The 10,074-nt window shown below is 34.3% G+C and overlaps 2 protein-coding genes across 4 annotated transcripts; one reads left to right on the forward strand and one right to left on the reverse strand.

The window, feature by feature from the left end:
* Nucleotides 1-273: 273 nt before the first annotated feature.
* LOC139846742 (uncharacterized) lies at nt 274-5,761 on the reverse strand. Of its 3 annotated transcripts, none has more exons than XM_071836235.1 (5): nt 4,031-5,761; nt 3,770-3,933; nt 3,441-3,664; nt 2,384-3,148; nt 274-437 (listed from the first exon to the last, which is right to left on the reverse strand). In XM_071836235.1, the coding sequence occupies exons 1-4, from the start codon at nt 5,610-5,612 to the stop codon at nt 2,413-2,415; spliced, it is 2,706 nt and encodes a 901-aa protein (XP_071692336.1). In that variant the 5' UTR covers nt 5,613-5,761; the 3' UTR covers nt 274-437; nt 2,384-2,412. The 3 variants fall into 3 exon arrangements, with proteins under 3 accessions (XP_071692336.1, XP_071692337.1, XP_071692335.1); XM_071836236.1 differs by lacking the exon at nt 274-437 and adding an exon at nt 606-743; XM_071836234.1 differs by lacking the exon at nt 274-437 and having other exon boundaries at nt 2,066-3,148.
* On the forward strand, nt 784-2,072 carry LOC139846743 (NAC domain-containing protein 6-like). Its single transcript, XM_071836237.1, has 3 exons — nt 784-992; nt 1,295-1,563; nt 1,670-2,072. The coding sequence occupies exons 1-3, from the start codon at nt 827-829 to the stop codon at nt 2,012-2,014; spliced, it is 780 nt and encodes a 259-aa protein (XP_071692338.1). The 5' UTR covers nt 784-826; the 3' UTR covers nt 2,015-2,072.
* Nucleotides 5,762-10,074: the final 4,313 nt, after the last annotated feature.

Genomic DNA, 10,074 nt, shown 5'->3' on the forward strand with positions numbered 1-10,074 from the left:
GGACTTGCATATTAGCCTAAAGGTAGGAACTTGGAAACTTCAATAATATCATAGCATTAACACATTAAGTCAAAGTTTTTAATATCAAGATCTCGATCATATATGACATTCCAAGCAAAACATAGCCCAATCATAAAATGATCGTTTTACATAGGATCGAACATATGATCATGGGGACGTAAGATCATATGTTTTTGCTAACAATGCTTCCGACGGTCGATAAACTACCTATTTTGAACATTATATACAATCATTTTTCCTTTGGCTCCGGGGTTGTCACTTGAATCATACATTAAAAAGGAAAGTTTCAAAACTTTCCATCTCATTTTTTCACGTCTCCACAATATTCATTTACCTTGTTACCTATTGCATTGGTATGCTTACAAGTGTATGGTAGACCGAGGACTCGTCACCAACAAGTCATTCAAAGATACACACTGAAAAATCATAAAACCGATTTGATAGTTAGACGGATACGTTTTAAAGTATTGTATTGTACAAAATCATATACGAATAAATTTGAGGGTACGAATTGCTCCCCATAAGAAAAGCATATTTGTTATTGGTCTAAAAATACATCATTCTAAATAAAGAATATAAGCCTCATCATAAAAATTTAAGAATTGTGATCTGTATTTTCTTTACAACACGGGCCCAAGGAATGAAATTTCCACAAAATTGCACCACTCGTCTTTAGTCCTTGAAATTCCACAAAGACTTGAGTCAACCGTGTCCTTTTTTTCCTTCATCAGATACATCCGTATAAATCAAATTCAAATATAAGTAACACGATGAATATACTTATACTTGTACCATTAATTTCTAAATGGAGGAGACTCCGTTAGAGCTAGAACTTCCCGGTTTTCGATTTCACCCAACCGAGGAAGAGTTGATAGAATTTTATCTCAAAACGACGATTTTAGGGAATGATACGTGTTTTGAAATCATCGGTTTACTTAACATTTACCTCTACGATCCTTGGATTCTGCCAGGTACCTTCTCCTAACATTAATCGAATTACATTGAGTTTTGTTTTGTTTCAAAACAAAGTGTCTGTAAGTTTACTAAGGGGTTGTTTATTTTATTTTTCATGAATTTGCCTCTGTTTCCATTTGCCTCTTATTCTGAAGGGGTGTTTGATTCCATGTCTTCTGAAAACAAATCAGTTTTAAGATTAAATGATAGATTAAGTGACAAGGAAACAATTTTACTTACTGAATTAAGAGCTGTACAAAATGTACCAGACTATTAAGTAGATAGTAAACATGCCCTAATTAATAAATGTTAATTGTAGAACTATCAAAGATTGGGGAGAGAGAATGGTACTTTTTTGTGCCAAGAAACAAAAAACTAAGTAACGGAGGGAGACCAAATCGAACAACCAAAAACGGGTTTTGGAAGGCAACAGGGTCGGATCGTAAGATTTTCTCATTAGCTGACACAAATAAGCACCTTGGGTTAAAAAAGACTTTGGTGTTCTACAAGGGCAGGGCACCTGGAGGTAGCAAAACGGATTGGGTCATGAACGAGTACCGGTTGCCAGATTCATCCCCACTATCGAAGGTAGTAACACATACGGAAATTATCCATTTGACAATCATTTACAGTTCGACTGGGTTTACAGTTGAAAACGGTTCAGTTTATAAAAATATTGGTGTTTGATTGGCAGGAAATGGTGTTGTGTAAAATATACAGGAAGGCAACATCCATCAAGGTGTTAGAGCAAAGAGCAGCTATGGAAGAAGCACAACCTCCACCATCTGTAAGCTCGATTCATAGTCCGAGTCTTGACATGTTTAAACCAAAACCAATCAGAATAAGCCATGTGGCATGCGACTTGAAGAATGTCAGTACCAAATCGAGCCTGAAGTTGCCGATAGGAGCAGAAAAGTTAGCCGAACTCCGGTTGCCAAAAACAGACATGACTGCGAGTCAAGATTCACAGATTCGTAGCCCATGGCTACATGATCTCATTTTCACCCCTTCTCCCTATGCGAATGTACTTAATTTCTAAAACTAATTGTGCAATTGCTAATGATTGTAATAATAATGATAATTCTTATTCTTATTTATGTAAACAAGAGAATGATACTACTAAATCGATTTACATTAATGTTGTCGGGAAGCTGCATATAAGCTAAAGTTGTTCAACGAATAGAAAACTAACATTTACAAGAATCGCACTAATAAAAGGGATAATGTATAATCCCTTCTCGTCTTCATTTTGCAGGTCCAATAAAACGAACCCGCAAAATGAAAACGAGAAAACTAACGAAACAAATGAACCCAAAATTGGATATAGACCACATCCTACTATCTACTTCTACTGTATCTATGTTACGTAGAGTAATACATAAAGAAAAAATAAAATACATCCACTTACAAAAATTAAAGCCTTCTTTTCATTGTTCGTCATGAGACATTTTCTTGCTGGCGAGAAATTTTGTCTTCTTCTATACGTTGCAATAACTCTTCACAAGTTTTCAAAGATGCAGCAGCGAATTTTTCCATGGCTTCAAAAATGAGCCTTAACTTCGTTTGAGCGCTAACAGTTTTACTAGTTTCGCTCTGATAAACAGCTGAAAGACCATCAAATTCACCAACGGATAGAACAATTCGTTTATCGAGTACCTGCAACTCTTTTTGAATTTTTTGATCTTCCCTTTCTAAATCCTTAACTTTTCTGTCCATGTTTTTATGCACTTCCAACCTTCGTCTCATTTCTTGCTTATCCCGTTCCCATAACTGAAGAACAACTTTCACAAAATCTCGCATCGATTTCACCACTTCCTTATCAGAGATTATGTTAATGGCTTGAGCCCACTGGTTACAGATTATAAACACGGTTGGTGCACCTATTCGGCTGGGTGAAAATGGAACCGGCCCATCAGCGGTTTCTTCGGGTATGTACAAAAGACATTTAAGAAGCCAGTTGTTTAATGATGTCACAAAACCCTTTTGCGCTCCAAACCAACATGAGAACCGAAAAGTCCAATTTAGAAGTTCATGTTCTAATTGTAAGGTGGCTTCTAAACAGTCATCAGAAAAGTGTTTTTGGGAAGCAATGGCGTCTAACCGTTTAGCAGCTCCAATTGCATGAGTTTGACTCTGATGACATTCAAGCATTGACCTCCACATTCTAGTTAACCTAGAGACACAAATTTCTCACATATTAAATCCCAATTTTGCAGCATTTTAATCCAATAAGAAAGCTAAGATTTTTATCAGGGATAACATATGCATTAAAAAGCTTACAAATTGGTAAAATCGAAAGTATTCGGTCAAGCATTGATGAAGTAGATGCGGTTTATTTTTTATATAATAAACGAAGAGATGGGTATTGACTTGGATTGCATTATTAGTGTAATAGTTTAATATCTGTATGGCCTATGGATACATTATCCCATACAAAAATATTATACAACTAAAGTAACACATACCCTTGAATGAAGTCATTAAGTTGTGGCCACAAGTCTTCATCTCTCAATTTGTTAATTTGCTCAGATATTTTATCTACAACTTGAATTGCAATTCTAATTTTGGTTGATAGACTTCTAACTAAAGTTCGTGTTGCATCGATTTTTTGTGGTTCGGCACCCTTCTCATCTAAACGTTTTAGTCTTCTATCCTTCTCGTCATGGAGTACCCTCATTTTCTCCTCAACCTATACATTACACAAGCATTGTTCGTTTTACCAATAAAATAAATAATTATAACTCTATAAACATACTATTATTACTAACAGGAATGATGTTAACATAATACATACCTTAACTTCCTCATATAACTTCTTCTCCCATAGATAGAGTTTATGCAAAGTAGATGAAAGATTATTAGACTTCCTCCTTAGATCTACGTTCTCATCTAAGTTGTCAGAATCATTGTTTTTTATTGCTAGTGAAGGCGAAAACACATTTAGCATCTTCGAGGGAACTGATTCATGGATACATTTCATAACCAAAGTCAGCTACATAAGAATGTATAATTAATTAGCATGAAAAAATAAATAAGTTCACAATAAAAAATGGACCTTGATAGGCGGCATGCTTTCGGTTGTGTGGAACTTTTCCAACTTCAAGCAGCTTGGCTACCTCATTACCAGACTCTGAAGCACGATCAAATTGTATTTGAATTTCTTTAACAACATCTGAATCACTATGAAACTCATTAAGAGGCTTTCCTCCTCTAGACGTCTCCCCTTTATCCACCATATGAACTTCAAACTCAACAGGTTCTTCTTCTTGTACAGTCGGAACACTTCTGTAATGCAACTCATTAATCGAACTGTCATCACTATCATCATCAACCACTGCTGCTTTCTTCAAATCTACATTACCCCCACCACCACCGCCACCACCAGCACCAGCACCATTGTTTCCATCAACAAACGTCTTACTCGTAGTATTTATTTCCTTAACGACTTCTTCCTGATAATCTTCATCTTCCAATTCAGGTATCCCCTCTTCCTCCCTAACTTCTCTTGAATCCCTACTTGGTGTATATGAAGGATAATAACTCTCAAATGTCTGAAATGGATCTAAAAAATCCCATGTGGAGGTCGACGGTGGTGGCGGTGGAGGTGGTGGTGGCGGTTGTTTTGAAGTCGATGCCTCATTCTGTATATTCCCCGGAGGCAATGACACACCACCACCGTAACGTGGATCCCTCGAAGAAGCAAAAAACTCACCATAACTAGAGTAATTATTGTTATAGGAGTACGAAGAGCTAGGGTTTTCATTATTAGGGTTCTGATAATCATAACTATTACTGTTACTATTGTTATAATAAGATGACGATGACGTTGAAGCTTCCCCATAACGTATAGTTTCCGGATTCATTGGCCGTTGCTGGTACACTACGGACGGCGTAGGCTGTTTTCTCATAAAATTCGCTGTATAACGATTAGAACCATACCCCGGCGGAGGATATTCGGCCGGAAGATAACCATAACCTGAAGGAGGATAACCAGCAGGTGGATAGTTAACCGGAGGATAACCAGCAGGGGGATAATTAACCGGAGGATAACCATCAGGGGGATAATTAACCGGAGGATAACCATCAGGTGGATAATTATCAGGCGGATAACCGGCAAGAGGATAATTAACCGGTGGATAACCGGCAGTGGAATAAGAAGAACCTAGGGTTTCACGCGGATCAATATAAGGTAAATTACCGTGCTGTGGATGCTGACGTGGCGGTGAAAAATCATTTCCATGGCCGTCAATAACAGAGTGTGAATGAAGTACACCGTCATCTTCATCGGAAAATTCATCGGAATCAGATAGAAAGTGAAGATGAGAATCACCGGAATTCGAATGATGATGACCGTGTACAACAGCCTGCACAGGCTGTTTAGACGACTCACCTTTCCTTTCAATCGGTAAATTAAGCACCGGCGACGGAGGACTATTAGTGCCGTGTACAACGGCAGCCGAGTGCACATCAAAAAACCGATGTAACGAAACGCCGACGTTTTTAAGAGAGTGACAGTACGCTAGATGAGCTTCTGCTAAAGCATAGCGTTGATGAATCGCATCGTCTAGAAACGTACATCGTTGACGGCATAACGCAACCGCCGGCGACTCTTCCGGCTTAGAACCTACACAGCCCATATCTAATTAATTCGAAAAATTAATAAAAGAAAAATCAAAAGGGGAGAAGAAATTGGGCGTAGGGGTAAAATAGGAATTTAGAAGTGAAAAGGTTAGGTCTTATGAAAAGGGGGAATCTTTGACAGCAAGGGATATCTCGTCGGCTTGTAGTAGCGGACATAAGAGATAATAGAGATATAGATACAGATGATAGAGATAGAGATAGAGATAGAGATAGAGATGATAGAGATAGAGAGAGAGGAACTGAATGCATCGTCGGTGTGTAAGAGAGAGACAAACGAGTGTACTTTTTTTGAAGAGTGAAAGTGCGTGGGTATGTTTCGATGGATGGATAGTGGTACAACTACTGTTATTTACAGTTTGGTCCTTGGAGATTTAGGTATTGGTTCATATAGTCCCTAGAAAACTGTAACTGAAAGTTGGAGTTTCTGTTACTGTTCGGTTACTTTTTATGGCAAAGATCGATGTAGGTAAAGAGAATCTTCGGACGATATTGGAATATGGAAACCAGTTGTTTGTTTAGCTAGCTTTGAACTTTTTCTTTAAAAAATTCTTAAAAAAATAACAATAGAAACTTTTCAACAAAAAAACGTAGGCTTGCTTGAGTGGTCATCGAGTTCCTCAATGAAACACACACCACCCGGGTTCAATTCCGGGCGATGTCAAATTATTCAAAAATGGAGTGTGACTAGAGGGTGCGCATAATGCACAATTCACCCGGTACCAGATCTCACGCTCGGGAGCTTGATTACTCGAGGTGTTACCAGTGGCGAAGCCACATACAAATTAGGTGGGTCAATTGACTCCACTCAAAAAAAATTTGTGCCTCTTGTTCTATATTATATATGGGGTACAGTTTATGAAATATGTAAATTGACACCATTCAATTTTATCCAAGACCCCACTAGTCCATTCAACAAAAATAAAATATTCAATTCAGTCAATTTTTTGATGCTGGGCCTAGAATTCGATTCATTAAACACACAAAATTTCAGCCCATTATATTCTAATTATGATATTATCTAATACTCATCTAAATTCTATTGTACAATCAGTACATGAGTAGTAATATCAATTACTCCGTATTTTTTAATTAGGGTATACGACGGTACAACTCATTGTAGAGGGCAATTATGTTAGAAGATAACTTGATTTGTTATATCGGTACTTAATCATGTTTTATTATTTATAATTTTTTGACTTGTTTGTTTTAGTGTTATTTTCTGACTCCATTCCGTTAAAATCCTGACTTCGCCACTGGGTGTTACCTTCTATAGGGGAGTCAATGTGCTCGTTCATATGAGGGTTTCCTTGTTTACCAAAAAAAAAAAAAAACTTTTCAACAAATCAATGAAGGTCTAAACACGAACAATATGAAAAATTTAGTTTGAATATATGTTGATCATGTCTATAAAGATGATGTTGCTTAAAGGCAATAAATAGTGAAAACTATTTTTTTATGTCTGTAAAATAACATGAACTTATCATTAACACTTAGAAGCGTATTTTTAAGTTTGCGAGTTTGCAGACAGAATAAGACATTATATTATCTTATGTCTTCAAAAAAATCTACGGTAAATATGTATACGGGCGTGCTGACATAATAGATAATATCCTAGACTGAAAAACAAACTACTCCTAAGAAGTTGAACAACCTAACCAAGACAAGCCAAACATAGCACCAAGTTAAACAAGGGAACTAAAAACATACAAACACGACAAGGACTATGACCAAAATGAGAGAGTCTAATCTAACCGCCACCGGAAATTATGAACCATCTCCTACACAACTCAAAAGCTAAACAAGGGAACTAAAAACATACAAACAGGACAAGGACTATGACAAAAAAGAGAGAGTCTAATGTAACTGCCACCGGAGATTATGAACCATCTCTACACAACTCGAAAACAACTGCCAGCTTCTGAAATAAACAAAAAAAGGAACCAGTAACTAAGAAAAACAAAATTGAATACCATCCACAAAGAAGTTCTTCAGTTTGACTCCTTGGAATTTCTTCGCCCTTTTCAAATTCGCTTTAGGTTTAGATTTAATCAACTTTACTTCATTTTTAACCAGCTCAACGTCCTTCATAACAGAATCAAAAAAACTGAAAGAAGAACCCATAGCCACCTTGCTAACACCCGAGCCATCTCTATCATATCAAGAATCGTTTATTTCCTTAACCAATTAGAACTCGTAACCATATCTAAAATCGCACCTTCACCAGCCTCATTGATATACCCGGATTAGTCAAGTTTTTACGTGTAGTTAGGCTTAAATGAAATCGAAGGTATATCAGGTAGGATTTAATATTTATAGTGCTGGGACCTAAATCTATGTCTGTAAATACTAAGGTTAATAGTGGAAAGTATGACCTAGGTTCGTTCTATGAACAGTCGAATTTGAAATGGAGCTTATTCAGATAATTTAGTAATCAAGACAGTTAAATTTACACAATTTATTTCTTAAAATCAATGGGCTAATAGATCTAGTGGAGAGGCAGGATCTTTTCGATATATAACCTTCAAAAAATTCAACTACCAAGTCCAGCTAGAAATTTTCTAAAGACCAACTATTTGGATCTTATATTGTATAGATAGGATAGTTGGTTTGGTTGGTTTTTTATAATTTAAAATAATCAATTAATTAAAAGAATTTAGTTGGCATGCAAGGAACAACTATGGATATAGAGAACGAGGTTTACCATGATTTTCGATAATGTAGAAACGCTTAGATTAATTAGATAGACCTTGGTGTAAACTCTAGAACCATGCCAGTTTAGCGCGCTTTCTAAAATGATATGTCACTAGGAACTAGTATGTCGTTATTCTGATTAGATCGGTTATGCCCAGCTCCCGAAACTATGTACCCCTTAACTGTCGTTAAGTATGGTAGTGGTCCTTATTAGGGATACGTGCATATACCTTTAATAGACGAGTACTAGAATGCATTGCAGACCTTGTGTGATGACCCGGGAATTTTCGACCAAATTTAAACTTGAATCTTATTTGATTTCGATACGATAAGCAAAGTCTGTAATGTTGAGTCTCAAAAACTTTGAACTGTGTTCATGCATATATTTGACCTTTGACTACTTCCGACGACTCACGAACAATTGTGTATAAATAATTATGTAAATATATATAAATATAAATATAAGTGCATATATAAAATTTTGAGTTAATAATATACATTTAAATCAATTGAAATTAAAAATATAAAATAATATAACTAAGTGGTTATTAAATTAAAACTATATATATAATTTCTATAGATAATTATTATGTATAGTGGAATATATAAAAGATATAAATATTATGTGTATATATTATCTAATTATTGAATATTACATAATTAGTAATATTTAATAGTAAGGTATTAAACTACAAGTTAAAATATAATTGTTATAATAATACTATTACTTTCATTATTATTAAAATAAATATCTGTATTAATAATATTATAATATAAATATGAGATTTGATTTGTATAAATTATTATGTTATTAGTATTATTAATATGATTATTATCATTAATAATATTAATATCATCATATTTAGTATTATTATTAGTATTAAGAATAATGATATTATTACCATTTATTAGTTAATATCATTACTAATATCTAGTATTATGATATTTAATATAATTATTATTAGTGTTATTATAATTAATATTTATTAGAAAACAATACATTTTATTATTAACATTAATAATAGGATTAGTATCATTTTTATTATTATTAGTATCAAGGTTATATATATTATTATTAGTTCCATTATTATTATCATTAAAATTAATGTTTGTATAATTAATATCACAATGTTTTCTTATTATATATTTAATATTCAGATATAGACATAATAGATATACAGCTACACAAATACAGATATGTAAAGTGCATATATATAAAATACTGATAATTACACGTGATAAATTATTTATATCATTATCAACTTTTCTTTTTCTCTTTATTTTTTTCCACACTCGTGAACTCTTGTCGAGGATGCACACCAACATACAAATTTCAATCAAATCATCTTACTGCATAAAATTGATCATTCGTATGATTTATAACCATCACTGCCATTCGAGAAGTTTGATCAGAAAGAAAGAAACAAATCCATTTTTTTTATTTTTTTTCTTTTCGCAACCCATTTAATCCATAACTCAATCTCGAATCAATCATCAAAATCTGTTAACGCAGAGTTATCAGGGATCATTCAGTGAAGTTCTCTGCAAATTTTCAAGCTTTAATTTATCATTTTTATTGTTAATTTGATAGTCAAACTGTTTTTATCAAAAAGTCAACTTTTTGGTTCTTCATGAAATTCGAAATTTTGTAGGTGTTTCTATAGAGTTTGAGGATTCACAAAGATTCTAAAAGTGATTTGAAATACGTTTCGTATTATAAATTTCGTCCAAAACGATATCAAACTGGAAATCAAAATTTTTTTTTAT

The sequence above is a fragment of the Rutidosis leptorrhynchoides genome, chromosome 5, assembly GCF_046630445.1.
Source record: "Rutidosis leptorrhynchoides isolate AG116_Rl617_1_P2 chromosome 5, CSIRO_AGI_Rlap_v1, whole genome shotgun sequence".
In the NCBI taxonomy this organism is placed as follows: Eukaryota; Viridiplantae; Streptophyta; class Magnoliopsida; order Asterales; family Asteraceae; genus Rutidosis; species Rutidosis leptorrhynchoides.